The sequence below is a fragment of the Solanum pennellii genome, chromosome 2, assembly GCF_001406875.1.
Source record: "Solanum pennellii chromosome 2, SPENNV200".
NCBI classification, from domain to species: Eukaryota; Viridiplantae; Streptophyta; class Magnoliopsida; order Solanales; family Solanaceae; genus Solanum; species Solanum pennellii.
The window spans coordinates 54,494,344-54,520,634 of record NC_028638.1 but is presented as its reverse complement, the minus strand read 5'-3'; the positions used below and the strand labels follow the sequence as shown (position 1 = coordinate 54,520,634).

The 26,291-nt window shown below is 30.7% G+C and overlaps 4 protein-coding genes across 6 annotated transcripts; 1 reads left to right on the top strand and 3 right to left on the bottom strand.

Moving 5' to 3' along the window:
- Positions 1 to 8,369: 8,369 nt before the first annotated feature.
- LOC107009369 (NAC domain-containing protein 92) lies at positions 8,370 to 9,943 on the bottom strand. Its single transcript, XM_015208692.2, has 3 exons — positions 9,521 to 9,943; positions 9,147 to 9,424; positions 8,370 to 9,046 (listed from the first exon to the last, which is right to left on the bottom strand). Exons 1-3 carry the CDS (start codon positions 9,705 to 9,707, stop codon positions 8,552 to 8,554), a joined length of 960 nt encoding a protein of 319 aa, XP_015064178.1. The 5' UTR covers positions 9,708 to 9,943; the 3' UTR covers positions 8,370 to 8,551.
- A 7,679-nt stretch (positions 9,944 to 17,622) lies between these two features.
- On the top strand, positions 17,623 to 19,917 carry LOC107011981 (pentatricopeptide repeat-containing protein At5g15300). Of its 2 annotated transcripts, none has more exons than XM_027914785.1 (2): positions 17,623 to 19,323; positions 19,789 to 19,917. In XM_027914785.1, the coding sequence occupies exon 1, from the start codon at positions 17,675 to 17,677 to the stop codon at positions 19,292 to 19,294; it is 1,620 nt and encodes a 539-aa protein (XP_027770586.1). In that variant the 5' UTR covers positions 17,623 to 17,674; the 3' UTR covers positions 19,295 to 19,323; positions 19,789 to 19,917. The 2 variants fall into 2 exon arrangements, with proteins under 2 accessions (XP_027770586.1, XP_027770587.1); XM_027914786.1 differs by lacking the exon at positions 19,789 to 19,917 and adding an exon at positions 19,324 to 19,590 and having other exon boundaries at positions 17,623 to 19,278.
- Positions 19,638 to 22,716, bottom strand: LOC107010169 (casparian strip membrane protein 3-like). Of its 2 annotated transcripts, none has more exons than XM_027914788.1 (2): positions 20,358 to 20,899; positions 19,638 to 20,142 (listed from the first exon to the last, which is right to left on the bottom strand). In XM_027914788.1, exons 1-2 carry the CDS (start codon positions 20,564 to 20,566, stop codon positions 19,812 to 19,814), a joined length of 540 nt encoding a protein of 179 aa, XP_027770589.1. In that variant the 5' UTR covers positions 20,567 to 20,899; the 3' UTR covers positions 19,638 to 19,811. The 2 variants fall into 2 exon arrangements, 1 of the variants encoding a protein (XP_027770589.1); XR_003576926.1 differs by lacking the exon at positions 20,358 to 20,899 and adding an exon at positions 22,580 to 22,716 and having other exon boundaries at positions 20,007 to 20,142.
- Positions 22,717 to 23,119: 403 nt separating this feature from the next.
- Positions 23,120 to 25,178, bottom strand: LOC114076128 (pentatricopeptide repeat-containing protein At5g01110-like). Its single transcript, XM_027914787.1, has one exon. It carries the CDS (start codon positions 25,094 to 25,096, stop codon positions 24,506 to 24,508), a length of 591 nt encoding a protein of 196 aa, XP_027770588.1. The 5' UTR covers positions 25,097 to 25,178; the 3' UTR covers positions 23,120 to 24,505.
- Positions 25,179 to 26,291: the final 1,113 nt, after the last annotated feature.

Sequence of the window (26,291 nt, the reverse complement as noted above, 5' to 3'; positions counted from 1 at the left end):
TTATACAAGCTATTATTTCCAAAAAAAACTGAACATTTATTTCAAGAGGAAATAATTAAGAATAATATTGACGTTAAATTATATTCAAGAGGAAAATATTGACGTTAAATTATTTATAATTAAAATAAATGTTTGAGTTATATGATGACATTAATATTAAGTCATTTTAATAAAAAAATATGAATAATGATTTACAATTTATTAAATCGACATAATATAAGAGATAAAAAGTGATTAGACGCCTTTATTCTTTACGCAAATGTTCTCAATTTATACTATGGAATCAAATAATAAAATCAGAAAGAAGAATATGAAAGTAAAAAGAAAAAGAATTTTCATAGTACCTAAATTTTTATATTACTATTTTTGCCATTTTATAACATTTTGTATATTTTATTCAAAACACATGTAATTTTTGCCGCTTTATAAGTAATTCAATATTCCCTATTTATTTAGGAGGATAAAGTTACAAAAATCTGAAATTGTACTGGGAATTGCAATGAATTTTTGTATAACCAAATTATTCCTTTAATGCATTTTTCCCTTTATTTAAATTAAAAGGTTGTATATTCTTTATACGTTTTTGGTAAAATTCTAGTCATATTTTTCTACTGTTTAACATATATATATATATAAAAAAATTAAGATAACTTCATAAAAGTCATGTTTTTTATGAACAAATAATCTTTAATAACAATTATTTTTGTGTCAGTTCAAATTAAATGGCTTCAAGTGCCTGCAAGAAAAAAAAACTCCTTTTATATTTAATTTTTCCCTAGGTGTTCGATCAGTAGTAATTTTAGAGCACTACAAATTAAAATATATGTCTAGTAAACCACAAGTGTGGGGGTGGTCTACCAATTTGTGTAAGACAGGAAGTTAATATACAATAAAATGTAAAATTTAATTTTGGTGTACTAAAAGTGGATAGTAAATAAGTAGCTATGCACCTAGCTTCTTTTATATTCAATTCATTAAAACTTTTATTAGTAGAAAATTATATTAAAATAAATTTATTTTTATTTGTCTATTTTAGCATACAGAAAAATCTTATTTTGTTCTTAATATTATTTATTTATTCACCAAATTATTTCTTAATCCCATCAAAATTATATACCGACAAATTATATTATACTATACGAAAGTTCCACTTAATTTATTATTTATTAACAAGAGTACAAAGTTCATTTCGTGGAAAAATGAATGTGAAGTGAGAGAGTACTTAGTCCACTTAATTTATTATTTATGATGGCGTTTAACTCCAACGTGGTTTAAGAAAATTAAGGTTGTGAGAGAGCTTCTAATAAACTTGAAACTTGAAATTATGCAGTAGGTATTGGATAACATGCATATAAATAATTACAATGTATATTTCAATCATTCTTTTTAGATGATATTGATATTAATCCCATCCCAACAATATAATAGACCACAATTATATATATTTTTGTATATTAATATATGATTGTATAAATATATACTAATGATGTAAAATAATGTATAATTTTTGTATATTTATTAGAAAGTGTAATTATTTTTAGTTAACCGGCAGAATGTATAACTTACCCTAGGGAAACAATTGAAAAAAAGAGTAAATTTTAGCAGCAAGGATAAAAATTATATCAGTGCTCTACTGTTACAATTTTTCTATTGCACTCCATAGTCAACTTATGTTTGTTGTTGAGCATTTGATTTGTATAAATCGCGATAATTTGTATAAATCGAGCAATAATTCGTCTGTATTTATGAAAATTGTGTGTGTATATGTTATCTAACGTTAGATTAGAGTGTCAATCAAGATTGGGAGAGAGGTGAGAGAGACAAGCAAAAGAGGGCAAATAATGGAGAGACCTGAATTATACATGTATACCGGTTAGATAATTGTATATATGTAACTACTATGTATATATATATACTAATGATTGTGTTTGTATAAAGTGTGAGAGGCGACGGAGAAATGACTAAAAAAGAGGAGAGTGGGGAACGAAATTCCAGAGAGAGGAGCGAGAGAGGCCACTGATAGAAAGTTTGCTGTGAATTGGAACTATATAAAACTACAGCTATATCATTTAATTTGAATTAATAGTTTGTTATAATGCACAATTTTATTTAATTTTTTTTTAAAAAAAGAAGGCAGGCATTGAACCTGCACTGAGAGGTAGTAAGTCATGGGCTTACAATTTATGTTCGTTCATTAAGTTCTTAATCCAGTATTGCAGCCCACTTTTTAAAGAGTTTTTCATTGAAGAAACGTGAGCGTGGGTTGTCTACTCGATATTGGGCTTTAAATGTCAGTTGAGCCCAATCCGTCTTGTAGATAATAAATGGGCAACTTTCACATATAGCAAACAAAAAATTCATATTTGTATGCTATAGCAAACTTTGCATAATTGCGCTCCATAGCAAACATAAAACTGTATAATTCGCTATACATATACAATTGTATAATTCGCTGGCCTAAATTGTATAATTCGCTGGTCTATTTCGCTGCAATTGTATAATTCGCTATCTTATTTCACTGCAATTGTATAATGCACAATCGTATGTATATTACATAATTATAAGTGTATAGCAAGAAGATATATTTTTTCTCTCGCTTTATACAAAAACAGAAACACAATATATACACTTCTGTTGTATAAAGCTAGAGAAAATTGTATTTCACTACAATTGTATAATTCGCAATTGTATAATTCGTTGGCCTTTTTCTCTGCAATATTTGTACAAAATTTGCATTTTTCTACAATTTAATTGAAGTAAAATGTTTGTAAATTGTATAATTAAGTGTATAACACGAAGATATATGTTTTTGCATGTGTATATACAATTTTCTCTCGCTTTATATAAACCAGAAACAGAATTATACACTTCTGTGTATAAAGTGAGAAAGGCGAGCAGAGAGTGGCGAGCGAGATTTTTGGGAGAGAGACGCCTGGCAAATTTTGGCTAACGTTTGCTATGGAGCACAATTAAATCAAACCCTAGCTACTACATTTATTTTAGGTTATTAGTTTGCTATTATATACAATTTTCCCATAATAAATTACTAGGGAAACTTACATAAATATACTATAATAAAAAAATATTTATCATTTATAGTAATAATATTTTGTTTTCACTTGATCACTTTTAATTCATTTATAATACAAGTTTAATACATATTACAATGTGACAATTTTTTACCAAACAAACATGATATATTCCAAAAAAAAATTATAATTCATATATATTGCATCCATAATTCACTTTTAATACAGATTACAGATTTAACAAAGCATTGCTATAAATGGTAATAAATAAAAAATATCGCTAAAATCAGTAATTATTTTTTATGTAATTTTTCCAAATTAGTAGGATCGGGAAGGAAGAGGTCTACGTCTACACAGATCTTACTAATATTTTTATAAGCTAGACACTTTGTTTCCAATACAGCAACAAAAAAAACCTTCTACTTACTCCAAATTTGATATCACTTCTTCTAACTTTGCCTATGAATATGAAGAATCCATTACTAAATTTCAGAAAACTTAAAAAGATTCTTTTCTCGGGAAAATTGTATATAATAGCAAACTATTAATTTAAATTAAATGTCATAATCATAGTTTGATTTAATTGTAATTCACAACAAACTATAGCCATTCGCCTCTCTCCCTAGATTTCTCGCTCAACACTCCCGCCAGTCTCTCCTACGCCTCTCTCGCTTTTATACAAACACAAATGTATAAAATATGTTTGTGTCTGTATAAAGCGAAATAAAATTGTATATATACATATATTTTTGTTCCACTCGCTCGCCTCTCTCACTTTATACAAGCACATGTGTATACATTATGTATGTGTGTGTATAAAGCGAGAGAAACTTGTATATACAAATAGAAATACATATATTTTCGATCTATACACTTATGATTATACAAATAAGAATCTTTTCATACCCAATTTTCTTTTGTCTTTCTCTCTTTTCTCGCTTCATTCAAACACAGATTGTACAATCAATTTATTTTTGTATATGTATACAAAAACAGATTATACAATTATTTTTTTTGTATATATAACGAAATATACATATTATTAGTTATAGCAAACATAAAATTTGTCATGGAGCGCATGAAAGTTGCTCTATTTTGTGCTACAGATAAAGACAATAACTTTGGAGTTAAATCCTAATTAGTTTATTTTATGTTTGATTGAATTATTTAATTGTAGTATAATATAAGCAGCTTGAAATAATAGTAAAATAAATAACATAAGAACTATGAAAGACGTATACTACCAATGTTTTCTTGTCATTTTGCAAAGTGAATATTCAATCTTATTTAACGCTAATAAACTAAACACGTGACTATATTAAAAAATGGGATCTTCTTTTTTTAAAAGGAATATTGAAGAAACAAACAAGCAAACGATAATGTGACATTTTAAATATAGAAACCTAGGCAGCCAATATTATGGGCCACAAAATGTAAGCATGTGGGCCCATTTAATAATAACATGTAGAAACGGCCCATGCTTTTCCATCGCTCATTTTTTTCCGAATAAATCCAAGATGAGTTCAGCATGAACTATCAACTTGTAACATAACAACTCCTTGTGTTTTAAATAGCTACTTTTTTCTTGTATTGTTTGCTCAAATTTTATATGTGCTGAAATAAGAAGACTAGAGTTATTTTTTGTTTTTTTGGACAATTATTTAGTAAAATTAAATCTCCTTTATTTTTTTCAAAAAATTAATTTATGAACTTTTCACACCACGTTACAAAAAATAAGCTTAAAAAACTCAAAATCTTACCAATAAAAATGTACAACCACAGTCTAATCAGACAGGAGTTTGAAGGGATTGAACTTCAACTACAAGTTGATATTTTAAATTATTTCTTTAACTAGAAATGTGAAATGGACACGTGGGCCAATCAGGTAATACACAATAATTGGTTGAAAACTGAAATGACGTGTCACAAAGAAACCAGAGTGGGCCCCACAAATGACGATATACGTGTCAATTTATTAGTAGATATTGGGCCTACTTGTGACGTTTTCCGTTGAGCTGTTAAGGAATCCAACAAAGAAGGAAGGTGGGCTCATTGTTCTGTGGGCCTGCAGGACAGCCCAATGCTGTCGTCTCAGGGTTTGTTACTCAACATTATCACTTCCCTCATTTTTTTTATATATATTTTGTTTTTTTTCTTTCCAATTTTGTATCGTTTAATTATTCAACTAATAGTTATTTATTTAAAAAAGTAATCTTTCTTTCTTGATTCTAGTTGTATTTAAGATTTGAGTGACGATATGAGAAATCAATTTCTTTTAACTATATTTTATTAAACGTCTGTTAGGTATTTAAGTTAATCATATAAAATATGTCATCTCCTTTAATTATACATATCAGTCTCAATTGAAATATTTGAGGTTTTACATAGAATTAATAATTTTGTTCGCACAATAAAAAATCAATTTTATTCCTAATCAAAATACATGACCTTCAAATCGTTGATTCACTAACAGGAGAAACCATGACATTGGTCGAACATTGTTTTGTTTTATCGAATGTTTTGATATCAGTTGTTGTAAACAAAAGTCAAATTTACCCAAAACAAAATAAAATTAAAAAATACCAAAGACAAATGACGTAAATTCGCAGAATATAGTGCTGCTTTGTCTGTCTTCTGTTGTCTTTTCCTTCCATTCAAAATGGAGCAAAAATCGTATATTATGGAAACTTATGTATTCTTGTTTCCATGTTCCCTTCTCTGACATTTACAAAAAAAATTAAAAAAATTAGTCATATTGGGACAACAAGAATCAACCAATTCAAATAATTAACATGTGGAAAAAATTTAACAAAATATTTTAGAATTAAATATATCAAGGAAGATTGAAATTATCAACTTTTGATCATACTTTTTTTTTTTTTGGGTAAAAACTCAAACATTATCACATATTTTATCAAGTACTTAATATTCAACCCACATATATATTTTCTTTTCCAAAGAGGACAAAGATTCAAAATGTTGATAATTGAGAAACAAAAATATTGAATTGAGGAATATAAATAATAAAACTAGGAATTTGACCAAATTATTGAGTGACAGAGTGAGAACTAAAAAATAAATATATATGGTATATTTTGGTAAATTTACTATTTAATGACACATAATTCATAACTTAATGATGTCTGATAAATCTAATCGAAAAAATATGATTATTCTGAAAATGCGTATCTCACTTACAAATTAATTAATCAATTATGCGTTTAAATTTTTTGAAAGTTACAAATAATATATATTAAGTTCGAATCAAAGAATTAAATAAACCAAGTAGCATTCTTCCATGTAATTAATAAATACTGAAAATCGAAAGTTCTTCGTCTTTCCAAAACAATTCATTATTGAAAGATTTATATGTTATCGTTCTATTTGGCCTTTAAGAAATATTAATTTTGAATGGATGGTAGACTTTCAACTCTCTCATATAGAGGATATAATATTATGAAAGACTCTTGACCATTTAAACAAAAAATATTTAAGGCAATTTTTTGAGTAACTAAAAGATATGAAGTAGAACACATATATTTCTGTTAAATTTAGTTATACGAAACTTTCAACTAGTACACATAAATTTCACCAACATATTCTAAAGGACTCAAAATTATATATTTTACAATTATTGAAAAATTTGAAATAAAAAAAAAAACTCAATGATCAAGAATATAATATTTGCAGAAGACCGTTTGCATCGGGATCGCAATAAATATTCCTCCAACTGATATTTTTTTTTAAAAAAAACTATTTGGTTTTGAATTTTTTATTGCCCTATAAGCAAAAAATAGTTGAATTTTCAAGCTTAGGTCCTAGACTCCTAATATATCCTAGTTTAATCAATGTGATTTAAGTACTTAACAACTTGAATCATGAAAAATCATATCAACACTGCTTAAAAGGTGTGACGTGTTGTACGTGTGGAGTCCGTGACGGAAAAATTATAGCTTAGTGCTACATGTACAAACGATTCAAATATTTTAAATAACACTCGAAATCGATATTTGCATCTATAAATTAATCATCAATAAATAAATATTTCTTTTATCATAGTTTTCTCCTGTTGGGCATAAACTTTTTTCTATTAGGCTCCTGTAAGGGAGAGTATGTCCTCGCTCCTTATCAAGAATTGATCGATAATATATGAACATGAAGTATAATAAACTTTAATATATTATCCTCTTGAACTCATAATTTATTTATTTTTACAACTATATTGAATTCAAAATTTTAAATATACTTGAAATAACGAAGAAAGCTATCATGTTACTATCACGAGTTCATCCTTTGGCCTTATCTTCCTAATTTATTAGTATTTTTTGGCTAATGATGGGTCGACTAGTCCCTATTGGATAATTTTTTCTTGAAAATAGATATTCAGGATTTAATTAATGAGAAGTACGGTAATTTGTGTTTTTCTTCTTCAATTAAAAGTCATTTAATTAGTTTGAATTTTTACAGGTGTTTTTCACGCTATATACAGTAGGTTATTATTTATGTACTTTTAGGTAACTAATTAGAATATAATATTTCAATTGGTTTGCATACTTTGATATGTTTATAAGCTAAATTATATAAAATTACACATTCTTAGTGCACAAATATTAAAATCTTTTTGTAAATTTTCTTATCCTATGCATAATATAGACATAAATGATATAATAAAAACAAAAGAATGTCAAATATGAAATATGACTTTTGTATAATCGATAAATCAAAAAATTAAAAGGTCATTATCTAAAATGACTATTTTCGAACTCTAGACCATTGTACTGGAGTTTAATAGATGGAAGGGGAGTTTATCCTTTGTTAAAGTTCGAATATCTTTATTCAAATATTATTTTATTTCCAAGTAGCAATCGTAAAAAAAAAAATCTATTCACGAATTTCTACTAGAAAAAAAGACTCTAATTAATTTGTAGATAAGTCATAAAATTGGGTTGGTAGCCTAACAGTTGGAATTAGAAAGAGTTCATATACGAATCCTCCTTTGTAAAGTGATGCGATGATGAGCAAAGACTGTTAGATGGTGTAACCCTAAACTTCAACAAATGATGCAATTACAAACCAACTTTATCTAACTAATACGTAATAAAATATGAATACTCCTAACTAACTAAGATTTCGAAAGCATCATTATAATATTTTTCTAATATAGACACTTTTGATCTAGTATAAAACAAAATTAAACATATCTCGAATTTCAGCTATGAAAATGAAGAAACTTTTCGATAAAAAATCGTTTATCTCTTATGAAAATCAAAACCACAAGTTAGTATTGGATGCGAGAAAGAAATTAGTAAAATGGAAAAACAAAATTAGCATAATAGATGGTTTAGATTAAACAAACCAATTAACTTATGTATTATTTTGAGTGGAGACAAATTTATACACAAACAGATATGTAGTACTACTGCATATCTGAGAATAATTAACAGAATTCCTCTGTCCCACATTCAATTCTTCCCATTTCTATTTCTAATGCATTTTTTCAAGTCCCTCACTAAATGTTTATATCAATAATTCCATAGACAATCGATGTCCACTGGGCCAGTTGAACTGATATTGATGTCATGATCTTCGTAACCTCTCAAACTTTGTTTTGATTCTGACCCATAATTGTTATCTATCAAAAGCCTCATAATCGAATTATCTTGCATCAATCCAGAATCTCCATACTGGAAATTTCCCATGTAGGTCATCGATTCGTTTGGTACGTTTTGGGGGAAATCGACTGAAACAGGGGAACTTGATAGAGGATGATGATGATCATAAGTTTGAGGTTTTTGATCCTCCATTGAATCGGAGAAACACGTCACATGTGAATTACATGTCTCTCCACTACTTCTCGCTGTTGTTGTAATCTTGTTGTATGGTGACATGTCCATTAATGGTGGCAAATTTGAAGACCTTGAATTATCTGTTATACTGTCGCTTCTCGTAAGATTTGAGATTGCTATCTTTTTCCCTCCTGAATTCTTCTTGAAAATTCTACAAATCACACATTCGTTCTGCAACAAAAATAGTACATAGACATTAAATCCTGAATCCGCGACTCCCTCCCAAAAAAGAAAAAAACAAACAGGGAATTGCGCGCTTAGTTATTTATACCTTAGCAGTTTTTGGGAGATTATGGATAGAATATTTGCCATCTAATCTATATTCATGCATGACCCAATTAGTTTTTTCACCTCTAGGTGCTCTTCCTTTATAGAAAACAAGAGTTTTCTTCATACCAACAAGTGTTTTTGACTTGAATATTTCCTTATCTTTGCCTGTTGCCTTCCAATACCCTGCTTCTGTTGCTCTGTTTGTCCTCTGTCCTGTTGGATATTTCTTGTCTCTCATACAAAAGAAGTACCATTCTTTTTCACCCATTTTTGCCTTCCCTGAACAATTTTTTATTTATTCAAAAAAAAAAACACAATTATTAAACTTAATTGAATTAAATTAAAAAAATTATAGTGCAAAAAAAAAAAACTTACATGGCAAATCCCATGGTTCAACTTTGTTCAAATCTACCTCACCAATAGCTATAGCACAAAAGCTACAGTCAAGAACCTTTGGGGCTAAATAGTGTGTTATAAGCTCTTCATCAGTCGGATGAAATCGAAAACCTGGAGGTAATTCCATTTCTTCTTCTTGACCACCAAATCCACACACAGTTTCCATTACTTTGTTTAATTTTCACCAAATTCTAATAATTAAGTGAATAAAAGAAGAAGAACCTTTTTTGGATTTCTACAATTAATTTGATTATTGAAAACAATTGAAGAGGACAATTATATGAAGAAGTGAAAAAAATATGCACAAAAGGAGAGTGGGGCAAAGGGAAGAAAAAGAAGAAAAGTTTATAGTAGAAAGATTATTGGTATTCAGATAAAAGTGTAGCTAAGGAGGAACACCAGGTCTCTATATACTAGTCTGTTAGCGCACAGATTATTTCTAAAATCAACTTGAGTTCGGCAGTTTTTGGGTTTAAATATATTTCTTTTTGTTCATTTTTACTTATTTCGAATTTTATAGATTTCTGAATAATAATTGATACTAATATTTTATCATAATTTCACATTTAGTATTAAATTTTGAAAAACGATTTTTGAGAAATATGTAATTAATAATAAAGATAATTACATATGTAACTAATGTTAAATGATTTGTGTAAATTTATTTTTTGAATTGTGGACAAGTAAAAATGAATCGAGAAATATATCAAAGAATTGGTCGCTTTCATTTTGAAGTTGACCAAAAGCACCTCCTTATCTCTATTCTCTGCTTTCATATTTCAACTTCAATTTTAATGATTAATTAAAATGATAAAAATCGCGTAATCATATGTGTATGCTATTAGGTAACATTGGCAAATTCAAACGGATTGGAAAATTGTTCAGTTAGTTGTCATTTGTTAAACCAATAAAATCTACTTTATAATTTTTCCTCTAATGATATAGAAGTGTATCTTCTTGATGGAATAAATAAAATATTACTATACAAAATGATTTATGGTAAATAAAACAAAACAGTTCTTCTTTAGGAAATTGTCAAGAAATTTCATTAATGTCAACTGTGATATTACTGCTGACACAGTCGCATAAAAGGTGCAATTAATTATACTACATGTTTAGGTACAGCGTATAAATTTTACAAGACCAATCAATTATCATATAAGTAAAAAAAAAAAACGTAGTTTGGTCCTTTACCAGGTTTAAATAAATATTTTCTGTAATTAGCTTGTTGTGCTATATATTTGATATTATGGAAATTTTATCTTTAAGACCAAAAAATTAAATTCAATCATATTATGCTGTACTATGCACATGGCTTACATCTGTCTCACACCCTTGTACTCTTTTATTTACTTTATTATGACAACATAAACCTATAGTTCATAATACTCACGTATGCTCTTACCAGTTTCCATTGATTCTTTTTCTCTTTATTTATATTTTGATAAAATAATATTATAATTTAAAAAGTCTTTGTGGGCGGTTTCGTATTTGAATAAAAACCTTCTAAATTCGATCCCCTTGGAAGTGCGTTTTGTACGGAGGAAAAATGTTTTCGTTTCAATATTAACATTTTCTTGAATTTTTTTTTAAATTTTTTTTGCCTATGTTCTGATATTTGACAAGTGAGTAAAAGTATTATCGACAATAGTATATATGGAGTTATTGATCAAAGGGGTGGACGTTAGGGGGTAGGGAGAAATGGTGAGCTTTAAACGTTATTATGTGTTGGGTAATGTAAATATCCTATGTAGTTCGGGCCAGAGTTATGATTAAACATGACGTTTGTTTGATGAACTTAGTTAAGAAATAAAGTTATCCATTTGTTATCAGCTATAACTTTTGACATGATAGTAAGTGCTTTATCATAGCTATATAAACTATTTTATGCATACTCTACTAACATGTTTTATTTTCCTAATTTTTAAATAATTTATTTTTTTGATAAAAATAATTTTAAAACATTTTGACTAAATCAATGTGAAAATTTGAAAATTATTTTCCTTTCATGCCAAACACACCCTAATTTTATCTTCAAACCAGTGGTTTGATTATTATTTTTTTTCTTTCCTTTATCACCTCTTTCTCTTCTTTTTGGTGTGCGGTTTGGTAAGAACTTTTGTCCGAATGCTACGAATTGTAAAAAGCGTATTTGAAACCCAAAAAATATAATAAAAAGGATAAATAGTTGGAGAGAGCCGTCAATTATATTCATTCACGTGTAATCACGTTTCATTAGTACTGATGGTGTATAAATTAATACAATATATACTGCAGTATATTCAAGATTCCTTATTATCCATTACTAATGTTTCTTAATTAGTACTTCTTAACAGATAATTATCCCTAAATTAGTGTCTAATCCTCTTCACGTAATCACATAAGCGTGCGAATTAAAATACATAAATGACCTAGCTACTTCCATAGTCACACCGTCCCCCACCTCCACATAACGAATTGTTTTACTTGCTTATCAAACTTATTCTGACATTTCGTTTCACCTTTTACAATTAAGTAATTTTTACATCATCGAATTTATTATTATTAGTTGGAAAATTAATTTTATAAACTTATGCTTCATTACGAATGAAAAAAATTGTTCATGTGGACTGGATTGTCCTTTTCTTCGTCTAGTAAAGTCACCTTCAATGAGGACAATTATTGTTATTCTATTTTTATCGTTTGTAAGTACATTTTATAATGAGTTCCACTCAAAAAAAAAATTCCTTTTAACTTTCTTCAATAAATATGGATAATCAAAAGTATTGGTCCACTGGTCCTTCACTTATCATGTCACATGACTCGAACTTTAAAGGTAAAAATTGAAGTTAAAAAAGCTTAATCACTTAAGCCAACCTCTTTCGTCATCTAGCTACTATACAGTGTATTTTATTTGTTAAATCATTAATCTATAAGATACTACTTAGAGAGCTTCGTGAATATAGTAATCCCCTGTTTTAATTAAAGTTGGTAAGGTGCATAATCATCTAATCTAAGAATTTAAGATGGTAATATTAAAGTGTATAATCATTCATCTAAAAATTTAAGTTAATACACATTTAAAAATATGTATAAAACAATTTTGAGAGCAAAAATTACAACTATTTATATTTTCTCTTCTCATCTGGTTGATGCACACAAGTAGTTTTACATCCTAATTATTACTCCTATAAATATATCAAATTAATCTATTACAAATATATAAACTATAAATGTTAGACTTCTACATCCTAATTCTAAAATATATATCACTCTTTATGTTTCTATTTACTTAGTGTCTTCTACCTCTATATGTTACGTTTTTCATTCAATTAATTTATAATTTTATTTGCTAGCGATGAAAATCTAACTTTTGTATAATTTAAAGACATGTTATTATATATTATCTAAAAAGTCTATGCAGCCAATAGCAACGGAGAAACTACTACATAACCACAGCTTCCATTTTAGGAGATTGTTTGTTATTAGTGCCTTTCTCCAAATCGTAAAACTAAGCCTAACTTTAATTTGTTAAACTAATAATAACACAAATTTGACTATAGATTTTCTTTCTGCTAAGATGGAAAAATATGTGGGCCATGTTTCATCCATACCGACAAGTAGCCACTAGGGGAAACACTCACGTGTCATCTTTTGCTTCCAAAGAATGTCCAAATTATTGACGGTAACAACATTATCTTCTCAAAAAAATAATAATATTAGGTTTAGATGACTAATTAAGTACTTAATTAATTAGATTAGATCAGACTAAGCAGCAAAAGTTGAAGGTGAATTCTTTGTTTCTCGTATTCTGATCATAACAATTCAACTTAATTTAGGATTAAATATTAGTAATTAGTTATGGCACAAGGTGTGTTAACTAATTTTATAATTAATGTCAATTTTTTGAGGGGTTGATTAAGATGTACTTAATTAATTAATACTTGGGAATTCAGTCGTATAACATTAGGTAATGGATAAAGATTGAAATATGATTCATTGTATGGAAATGAATGATATTATATGAAAGGATAGTAAATTCAAAGAATCGGTATGGATTAGGTCCTCTAAACTAATTAAGAGCAACAAACAAAAAAGAGGCAAAGCTAAGAATGAAATGTCCATCTAAATTTAGAAACTTTCCTTTTTTTTTGCCTTTGGCATGTCATATTCCTCTTAAAGTTGAAGCTAAATCAAGTGGCCCTGGTACAGATACACTCCCTGTTGGATGAAACTAGTAGGCATCTAAGAAGATAGTACTATCCTTCATCCATTAGAAAGAACTTCCTTTTTTCACTTCACAAAAATTTGATCTTTTAGTAGGCTAGGGAAGAGCAAGAAAGAGAATCACACTCACGTAACTCTGTTGATCAAGGTTAGAATAGATAAAAAGAATCATTAAGTATGTTTTTTATTTTCGCTGAATTTAAAACCTGAGACCTTAGGATTCTCATTGATTTCATTGACTACCGAGCCATCCTTTGCGTGCCTAGCTAGTACAAATTTATTATAGAATTATTCCCTTAGACCGAAACTATGACTAGTCATATGAAATACTTGTACCAAAATATTGGAAAATAATATGATTTAACAAAATTAAACTAATTGATAGAGTACTGATTTAAAGATTTTGAAAGTCAATGAGCTGATTTCGCAAGGATAATATAGTTAATCACTACTATGACAAGACTTTTATTCCCCAAAGGAAAATTGAATAAGAAAAGGCTACAAATTTAGATATGGTAGATTGTGGTTGGTTAATCCTAACACCAACCAAAATGCAATGCTATGATCCTAATCTATTAAATTAGTTCTATTTATTTTAATTTATTTTTTATTTGATATTATTTTCTAGTACATTGTCCAATATTAGTTGTAGAAAGAAGTATGAAATAGGTCAATCTCTCTTATTGAGTCGTGTAAAATTCCAGAATACAAAAAGTGTTTCACTTATTATTCATTTTATTTATTGCATAAATTTATTTATATATAAATATTAGTTCTACATTACTTTAGTTAATACTAGTGATCGATGAGGTCCTGCTATCGAAGACTTCTTCAGAAAAATCTCTAGTATCCTAAATCTATAGTATAAACTATTATCTATAGTATAACGAATCATATTGAAAAAAAAAGTAAAAGATTATGAGGCCCCTTTGAAATTAAATATGTAAATCTGATGATTATTCATTTTATAATTAAATAATGTATAGAAAGGATTATTTATCATGTTGAAATTAATAATTAAGTCTTGAATTATTTACTCTTTATTTATTTTAGTTTTGATTAATTACATTAAAACTGTGATATATGACTTGCAATCGAATACATGCGAGTAACTTTAAATTGAATAAAATTATCATTGAACCTTTCTTATAAATAATATTGGAAAGAATTATTTTTTACCAAGGATATTTATCTTTAGATTGTTATCTCACATTGAATGCATATGATACAATAACATGCCAAAACTTTGGTATAAAATATATAAAATACTATATCACTTATACGTAAAATCAAAAGAAAAACATTGAAGATCTATTAGAAACAAATTCTTTATCTCTTGGATATGTGTAAAAGTTACGTACATCTATCCTCCTAAGACTTCACTGTAGACTTTGCTTTTACGTTGAATATGTTATTATTGATGTAAAAGATTAGTTAATTAAAAAAAGAGGATTTTTAGAAGTCCCAATATTTGGGACTAATGTTAGTTCAGTTAGGTAAGAAGGAACATCATATGCACGACAAGCTGGGCTTATAATGTCCAAACAATGTATGCATGAACCACAGCCTACTATTTAGCAGTTTCCTATACTATGAAGCAACCACAGCTACTTTCCAAAATTAATAAAGAAAAATAAAAGGAGAAGAGAAAAAAGAAAAGATAATTACGTTTGTCTAATTTGTTTAGTAGCTAGGCTAAGCTATATATATACTAGCCATGCCAAAGTATTTAATTAGTTATACCAACGTTTGATAAATAATGCTATGGAAATTAGTCCAACTATTTAAAAATGGTGGCTTGAAGATAATATTTACCAATAATATTTGACTAAATGTGGTAACATAAACTTAATTAATTTGACAAAATCAAAGTTCATCTTGCATTGATTCACATTGAATAGAAGAAGCTTGGATTCAATCAAAGAGCTTGTAATTATGAATGTATTTCAAAACGATTTTTTTTTAATATGCTCAATCTTGCGGAGTTTCTTATTATGATTCTTTTCGTAATAAAAAAAAAATCATCCTCCAATATATCACAATTTATCGTAAAACTGATGCATTAGCTATGGAAGAAAATATTTTCTTGGAACAAACCGCCTCCTATATTTGGTTCGTTTACTTTTCCAAACATAGATCAGCCCGTTTGTAATAATTCTTAATTAATAATCTGCTTCCAATTTAATGTCCTCTCCTTTAGAAATATAATATTTGTGAACACAATACTATGCCAAAACTTGGTTAATTTCCTGGTCATGCAATGGAATTTTTGAATAGAAATAATCCTAATTGTGATATTTTATTTTTATTTTCCGTAAAAATTTGTTTTAATTACCTAGGGTGGAGGAAACGAGAAAAGAAATAGGAAGAACAAAGAACTCTACCATGTACCATGTAAAAGACTCTTATCGATCACCTTAAATTAATATCCTACGAGCGAAATAACGATAAATTTTTTTGATATTTCATCTGTTATATATTCTTCGTTTTCTTTTAGTTCTTATATTTCATTTTTTCGAAAGTCAAAGTATATGTCTTGTTATCAGTATTTTAACCTATATCTTTTCATCATATTATATGAGAAAAAATTCCAAAGATTATATTAAAATTGCTTTTTGCAAAAAAAAAAAAAGACAAGTATAAAAGGGAAAGACTGGTGTATAACATTAGAGTTTATCTTAAGCAAAAAAAATAAAATAGTTAGAGTTAAATACGGGTTATTTTCTGGTGTATAACATTAGAGTTTAGTTTTAATTGTTAAGGTACACCGAAGACATAAAAAAAACGTTGCGGTTTAGAAAATTAACTGCACCTGATACAAAATGAACCTCATTCGTTTTACATATGCACTTGGCACTAGTTGTTCTGGAAAAAAAAAGTCTTTTTCTTTTCAAATCCAAAAAGTCTAAAATCAGGAAACATTTTAATACAATTCACTTTGACCTCACGGAAAACACGGTGCTCGTGCAACTCCTTGTTCAAAAGTCTAAATAAATTTATATCTACGTATTTAATTTTTCGTTCACCAAAAATAATTAATTATGATTTCATTTATAAATATCATCTATAAAAAAAGGTAAATAATCAGAAAAAGTAAGCCTAACCATACATGTTCGCACAACAAATAAGGCTTACTCAAATGGTTAATTATAGACAATATTGACCGATAGATTATAGGGTACGAGTTGTGTTGAGGAGTGAAACAAAAATGTGTTTGATATTTTAAAATAGGAGTATATATATTTTTCATGGTGAAGCCTTTTTTTTTTTTTTTTTGGTTATTAGAAAACATTTCCAGAAAATACATCTTTTATCAACAGCAATAAAATGATTTTTTCCTTTTAACATCTCAACTCTAATTCCATGTTACTTGATCCAACTAATGCGTAGTCGTTATTACAAATCTTTAATGGAAGTACAATAAATTCTCATCAGCATGTGACTTTTGCACAAAATATTGACATATGGTGAAATTTCCAGGCAAGTGCACAAATAGCGGTCTGTTACATAGAAAGTCGACCTAAACCGCTCAAGTTCTATATTAAAATTAATATTTCTTTCGTTTCAATTCGTCTGTCTAATTTTAATTTAATTTATAATTTAAAAAACTAAAAATCTTTTAAATTTTATAATTTAAAATAAAGATATGTTCATTAGAATGTCTTTCAATCTTATAGTTATAAACATATCATATGATAAATTAGAATTTAAAAATCACCAAGAAAACAAGAACAACAATTTCTATGTAACGTACTTAAGTTTTTTTTTTTTTAAATGACAAATAATTGATATGGCAGGAGTAGTGGGCCAATGTTTCTTGTAGTGAATATCTGAACCTAAAATAAAGATAAAGCCCATGAGAAAGAACAGGCCAGGCCCAATATTAGTTGATGAATCGGTAGGAGCACATCTATGTGTGGGAGATAAATGATCAAAAAGACAATAGCAAGCAGGAGTTCAAATCTTCACCGACAATCATCACTATGGAGCAAATGCAAAGATCTCCAATCCCTAAAGCAAATTCATGCTTTGATGATCATCAATGGCTTCAACTCCAATCGCATTGCTCTCAGGGAGCTAATATATGCTTCTGCTGTTACTTTCTCTGCATCTATACACTATGCCCACAAGCTGTTTGCTCAAATTACTCAACCAGATCTCTTCATGTGGAACACTGTGCTTAGAGGCTCAGCTCAGAGTCACAGGCCTTCTCTTGCTGTTTCCGTTTATACCCACATGGAAAAAGATTCCATACGTCCGGATAGTTATACTTTTCCGTTTCTACTCAAGGCATGTACCAAGCTTTCTTGGCTTGTTTCTGGCCTTACCGTACATGGAAAAATTGTTAAACATGGGTTTGAATCTAATAAATTTGCGAGGAATACCCTTATATATTTTCACGCTAATGTTGGAGATATAAGAATAGCAGGCCAACTTTTTGATGGTTCTGCTAAGAGGGACGTTGTTGCTTGGTCTGCTTTGACGGCTGGATATGCGAGAAGAGGGGAATTGGATGCGGCAAGGAGGCTTTTTGATGATATGCCGGTTAAAGACTTGGTTTCTTGGAATGTAATGATCACTGGGTATGTGAAGCAAGGGAAGATGGATAATGCGAGGGAGTTGTTTGATATTGTGCCAAAGAGGGATGTTGTGACTTGGAATGCCATGATTTCTGGATATGTGCTTTGTGGAGAAAATGAGAAGGCTTTGAAAATGTATGAAGAGATGAGAGGTGCAGGGGAATACCCTGATGAAGTCACCATGTTGCACCTTTTATCCGCTTGCACGGATTCAGCATTCTTGGATGTTGGCGAGCAGATACATCGATCAATTATTGAGATGGGTGCAGGCGAGTTAAGCATATTTCTCGGTAATGCACTTGTAGACATGTATGCTAGGTGTGGCAGCATTAGGAAGGCACTTGAAGTGTTTCAAGGCATGAGAGAGAAGGACGTGTCGTCTTGGAACATAATTATATTAGGATTAGCTTTCCATGGTCATTCTGAAGAATGTATCTCTCTTTTTGAAGATATGAGGAGAATGAAGTATATCCCTAATGAAATTACTTTTGTTGGTGTATTAGTTGCTTGTAGTCACGCTGGTAAAGTTGATGATGGCCGAGAATATTTCAGCATGATGAGAACTGACTACAATATTGAGACAAACATAAGGCACTATGGTTGTATGGTGGATATGCTAGCGCGTGCAGGACTATTGAATGAAGCGTTTGAATTCATAAACACGATGGAGATTAAACCAAATGCTATTATATGGAGAACACTGCTAGGAGCTTGTAAAGTTCATTCCAATGTCGAGCTGGGAAGGTATGCTAATGAGCAGTTGCTTGAATTGGGAAGGGAAGACAGTGGGGACTATGTCTTGCTGTCTAATATCTATGCGTCGAGGGATGAATGGGATGGTGTTGAAAGGGTGAGGAAGTTGATGGATGACAATGGGGTTTGGAAAGAACCTGGTTGTACTTTAATTGAGGCTGATGATTATGATGTCAAGAATTTTTGTTTCGATTCCAAGTGTAAACACCCTTGAGAATAAAGCTAGCAGGCACAAGCAGAGAAGTGAGCAACCAAGCTTAATGCCAAACTTTGTCCATCCTCTGTGGGAGGGTACAAAGACGACGTCTTTGATCCAACTCTTCCGTATATTCACATCATGAACCACTGTAGTTCATTAGACGTGTAAATTGCAATTCGGATTTGTGGTCATTGTATGCCTCATTTAGACATTTTGTTGTAGTCTTCCTTGGTGCACACAACATTAATTTATATTTGCAGCACCAAATAAAATTTATAGCTTGATATATGGTCCTAAGCTTTATTTAGAAACTTGGTGTACTTGTTGAGTTTCAGCAGGAAGACAGTTGTCAAAGTAATAACAGAACAAATGCAACATCAATTTTATTGATTACGAGGAAGAATCACTAAAACAAACAGATTTAATAACAGCTTGAAGGAATAAATGGCAAGAATCATTCAAAAATTCTTGGAATATCAAATGATAAAATGCGTTCTTTCTTCACGCAGGAAGTGATCGATGATCAGTTTCTTCAAAGGGCCAGAGCTGACAATATGATGAGCAGCAAAAACACAAGAACTCCAATGAAGGATCCAACCAAAGAGCCAGATGCACGATCGCAGAAAGAGTTGTAGTGCTGGCAAATAGCAATCCAATTAGCACGAGCATTTCCCTTGTGTGCCAAATACACTATGGCTGCCGCAGCTGATGCTCCAGATGTTAAAAATGCCATCATCACCGTATCAAAGAAGATCAACACTACCCTTGTTATTCTTGCACCACTCATCACAATGTGCAAAATGGATAGGACAAGAGATACAGCGAGGTACGCGCTAACTATGCCATTAGCTACCACAAAGAACCTGTCAATTTTTATAAACAATAATGAGTAACCTGGTCAAAAATTAAAACTGTAATATACTTGCTATCATATGTTAAACTACACCCATCTATGCTAAAGTACAGTAATAAGTAAGACAGACAACCTGCGTACAGTAATAAGTAATATATTTATACTATCGGTGTATATGAGTTATATCGCAAACAAAAATATAGTAGTAATAGTGCTTTATCTTACGTAAAAGTAGGAAGGTCCTTGTACTCAGCCTTAAACCTAATGAACTGCTCGAAGGAGGGAAGGGTTTCATTAGTTGTTCCCATGGCAATTGCACTTCCTAAGGTACCTAAAATGGCAACAATTCTCATAATAAAATCAAGAAAAGAAATTCCTCTGTTCCCCTTTGGCTTTGAATCTTTTGAATCATCTCCAGCTTCACTACCACCCATTTTCTCCTTGATTTATTTATAACTTTGCTATATACTCTTCAACGATTTCGAATTAATTTCTATGTTTTTATGAACTTTTGTTGTGGTACACTTAGCGCAATACTAACATGTTATTTATACTAGGAAAAAATTCTGTTAATTTCTAACTGTACAATCAGGAATCCACTATAAAGACTAACGTAAGTCAATAAGTAGAATGGTTGGTTTTGAAAATCCTAATTATCTAATTCGTCCCATTGGTAGGTAACTATACATTACTGTTATTAATTAAGTTAAAGCCAATATGCTAGGTTTTCTTCTTAAACCTTTTTTTTAATCATTTCCAATTAATATGGATTTAATTTGTCCATGGTTTTGGCTCTTAGAAATAATAAGTATTAATAAAGAGTAGAGTTGGGACTATTAAGGTGTTAACTATATCTCCCTCCTTCCAACAATATTTGTCCACTTTATGAAATAATTTTACACTTAGTTCATAATTTACTCTATCATTAATTATACTCATTTCCCTATTATATTTTTCAAAATATTGTATTTATTACTATATTCAAACGGTAATATAGTAAACTATCCTTCTATTTATAGTTTCTTAACAAGTGTGCAAAATCAATACTGGACAATTATTGTTAGACAGGGGAGTACTAAATTAACTTTATCGACTTCTCTTACTTGCATTTATGTTTTCCTAGATATTGGGAAAATTAAGTAAGCGAGAACAGATCGGAAGAAATCACCAAGTGTGTTTTTTCCGAAAATTGAACTTGAGATCTTATGGTGCTCAATCTACAGTATTGACTACTTAGCCACACCCAAAAAATTGAACTTGAGATGTTATGGTGCTCAATCTACAATATTGACTACTAAGCCACACTTTTGGGTACTAATATTTTTACATTTTAATTCAGTAGTGTAGGAGAGCAAATTGAATAATTAGGAGAAAAGGCATCGGGTATATTAGCAGATGAATAAGCACAAAGAGAAGAGTCAATTTCGGTGTGACAATATAATGTAGCATCGTATTTAAATTTTTAAAGAAAGTTAAGCAGAAATAGTCATAAGAGCTTTTGACTATGTGATCAATAGTCAAAATACGTTAGGTGCTAAACTTGCAAAGGACTTGAAGTGAGATTGTACCTACATCTAATTTGGAAAGTATATACATTATTTTTAGGTTTCAAAGCTACAAAAGGTTAACACCATCAAAGTCCTTGTCCTCTTTTGTGATTTGCACATTTTTTACTTTCCTTTTATGATTTGCATCCTATTTTCTTGTAAAACAACTAATATTTTTTTAAAAAAAGATCGAGGAACAAATTGAAATACAAATAATAGTAAAAAAGAAATGACAGGGAATTTAAAAAGGAATCAATTAAAAAAAGGGACCATTTTAAGAGAGAGTTATGAAGTAACCCAAAAAACGATTATCGAGAAATTCGTGTGTGACCCGCCCTTTGAACCAATTACAGCCTTCTAAACTCGATGGATAATGGGTCCACCCCTCTACCCTTCTCCACTTAAATTCCGGACTTCCCTTTGCATGATGTGGGGCTTAAATCTGCGACCTGACCTACGTCTCCGCCTTTTGCCACCCTATTTTACCCAAACATTAATTGCATAATTAACTCTCTGTCTTCATCGATCCATATATTGCATGATTCTCCACTGTAACTCGAGGAGAGAAGTTGTCCCAACATCTGTAACCTGGGGTTTCTAACTCAGGCAAAGCTAATGTCCTCAATCTATCTATGGAACAGATCTTGAAGTCTGACCATTTCATGATCACTTCTCCAAAAAGCCCCCGACATAAATATAGTCAAGGGTTGTAGTTTTATGGTCAATTGAGTAGGACTTGGAAGCTCATTTGGTTTGATAACATAAGAGCAACTAGATCTCTGATACAAACTACTACTAGCATTTCATGTTCACTGATGTAACATGTAACCATGAACAGAACGATCAACCAGCAAATCAGGAGAAAGTAACGGCAGCCCAGCCCATGTGTCATCAACATACCTTGGATGTCAAAGTTCACAGCAGACAACAGACAGGCATGGATAACTTTTCTGATTCACTCGTCTCACCATCATTGTCCCTGAAGCAAAAGCATTTGGTTTAAATCTTCAGCTTTCCACAAAGACAACATAACTCAGAAGCACAAGGAAACAAAGTGTATATCACCAAGTAAACCATAAAAAGAAGAAAAATAGTACGTCACTGAGTAAAGCATTTTAAAACCATTACATAACGATAGGGAAACCTCACAGAAACCATGGAAACTACACAAGAGTATTGTCCTAACATGGTTTGGACCTATGTTGCTCGGACTATCCAAAAATATTGTTGCACCCGATCCTTAAAAAATGCACTAATTTTGGAGGATCCCATATGCACATGATGACATTTTTGAAGATTCAAAACAACATAGGTTTAGCCACCATACCATACACATCCAATATAAGAGAGTCATTAGCTAGTTGTAACATTATGTATTGTTTGCACAAGTTGTAACCTATGTGGGCAATATATATATATATATATAATTATTTTATTTTATTTTTGGTTAAGCGACATTTTCATTGACAACCAAATATTTACAATATAGTTCTGATAGTTATGGACAAACAGTCTCTCCTGCACCTATGCTATAGCTTCACAACAACAATACATATATTAAGCCTAGGAAATATACACCTTAAGAAAAACAATACTATCAGTAACCATCTAAGGAAAACGAGAAATGTCTTGCACTTATCTCGCCATTTTCCTGAATTCCGCCCTCTGATGTGCAAGTGTAACACCATTTCTTTGATCAGTGCATCAACATGAATAGACTTTTGTTGAAATCTGCTTGAGTTCCTTGCTTGCCATATCAGGTAAACCACCATGGCAAATGCACAACTAGTAATCTCATCTACTCCACGTTTGCTCTTTGCTAGCTTGCATGCCCATGTAACCTCAACATTCCAGTCTTGAATCTGTCGTTTATATCCCGGCAAGCACATACTCAGACTCCACAAACCCCTTGTAATATGACATTCCAAAATATAGATGTGTGAAAGATTCCAGACCCTGTCCACAGAATACACAATCTGGTGGCAACAAGAGGGAAACCATGAATCTAAGGTCAAAACACAGTACATATTATGCTCTTTGACAAATTGTGAGTCCACAGGGTGAACTATCAAACTGACAGATGAAAGAGGAACTTCTGCATATTCAATCTCGATGGCAATCTTACTATCAAAAGGGCCCTCTTAAGTTTGTCACCACAGCCAAAAGCACATTCCTGAAAATGAAGCACCACTTTGTGTCTGGATAATGTCTCACTAACAGACAGTTCCTTAGAGAGCGGGAATGAAATGAAACAAAATCAACCATTTCTAGCTCTAGTTATGGATGAGCTTCTCCCAATTATGTATGGTAATAGAATAGGGATAGAACGAAACAAGGGGCGTTGTATGAAAGTTTCCAAGCAGAGGTGTGAAGCAATTGAGATGCATAGAGAATAGATGGTAGGGTTCCAAACCTCGCCTTGCACTGCGCTTAAGCGAAGCTTGTGGTCACTCGTATCTCTCTTGTTCAAAAGAGCTTCAGATTGGATTCAACACTATATATGATACTCCATTTTGGCCCTCACTAGTTCTCTCTTTGACAAATCAAGCACGACAGATGGCAACAAGTGGGGCGTCTGAAAATGAAGCCCCTCGTGACAATATGCACTTATCCGGTAAAACATTCACCATTATACTTTCAATTTTCCCATCTTTACATAAAGCATTCACCATTATGTTGAGGGTATACACATTTGGCTGAATGCTACTCCCTGTCATCTCATTATACACTTCCCATGCCAAGTCAACCCAACCAATCTTCACAAGCCCTCCTAGAAGACCATTACACGCATTTATCAGAACACAAAGATTCCTCCTTTGCAACAACCTAAAATACTTCTACAGCCTCCCTAATCTTCCTAGCTTGTACACAAGTCCTAATCAGCAAATCAAAAGCATATGGATTCGACCCAAATACCCCATAAGTTGACACCACAGATTCCACAATCTCAATTCTTGAAACCCCAGTTCTTCTGATCATCCTTAAGATAAAACCCTGTACATCAGCTACCCTCTTAAACCTAATTAACACATGTACAGTAGCAGTCAATGAACTCGAGCAATGTTTGAAATTAGGACAATTTACAGAAACAAAGTTAATGAATTTCTGTGCTAAATGCAAATTATCACGACAATTACCAAGAACTTCAAGAAAAGTAGACGGGTTTAAACCATGTAAAGAATTGGTTATTGACTTACATTGTTTAAGATTCCACAAGATTTTCTGGACTAGTAATGTGTCTTCAGATGGTGGGGTTGAAGAGCCATTTGCAAAGTGTTGTGGTTCAGAAATAGGCGAATTTTCTAAGTGGGTCGTGTTTACAAGTGAAGCACAAGTTGTTATGCCTCTAACGGTGGATTTGTGAACATCTAGGTGTCGTGCTGCTGCCATGGGAAATTGGCTTTTTGGGACTGCCATTCAAGTGTGGAACTATATATATGTGGCTCCTAGTTTTCCCATGCCCAAGAGAAAATTGGCGGAAAATGAAAGGAGGACTTGTTTGATTTTTGCAGAGTGATTAATTAATAGGATGAATATTTATTTGCATCGAATTATTTAAAATAGGATTTCTTTTTTGGCTAAAAATATTCTTTCTACTAAAATATGAAAAAGTTTGTGAATTTTGTTAGGATCTGTGATGCGGAAGCTAACAAAACAAATCTCGAAAGACCAAGTAAGAAGACAAACGAAAAATATATCAAAAGACACAAAGATTTAGCGTGATTCGGTCAATTCATCTACATCCACAAAGAAAAGCAATCCACTAGAAATATGAGAGTACAAAATACTGAGAGAAACAACCTCAATCAAATCACTCGAAATACATGGGAGACTCACACAAGTGATAACATATCAAGCTTGTGACCCACAAATTTTCTCCCTAACCAAAATTGTCAAAGCCATTAAAGACTACTTTGTGAATCCTTATTAATTTATATTTATAGAATTCTAAACATTTTCCTATAAGAAAAAAGATTAGTCAATCCAAAACTATTTCCGAAAAGGAAAATATACTTATAATAAGAAATCAGAACAAATAAAATCTAACATAATTATGAGCAAAGTGTCTACTTCAATCTGTGTTTTAAGAGAGGATCTTTCGGTATTTGGTGTCCAAAAAGTGTCTATTACAGTCGAATTCATTGATACCATATCTATTGTAGATATGGTATCAGTGAATTCGACTCGACACTTTCTGGAGATCAATTCAACCCTCTTTTTTTCATTTATGGGCTTTTCTTACTAACTCTTTAATGGGCATCTCCACAGCATCCACAAACCCAATCTTTAATGGGTTGCGAGTTCATAATAGAGCCCAGTTTGAGCACTGGGGCTAGTCTATTGGGCCTTAATTTCGTAATAGTCTACTTTAATCAGAAATATATATAGTTGAGCCTGTTCTTATTTCGATAATATCAAATTCTTCAAAAATTAAGTCAACAGAGAAGTTTTGAGGATAAACAAGGAAAAATTAACATCAAGTTTTTTTAATTATTCTGTATAATATTTTTGTTGCATTAGGTTAATTGCAATTTGCAATATAGCCTAGCTTATATATAATTCTGCGTTTTTTAAGAAAAAAATGTCAGTTTATTTTAACCACTTATAAGAG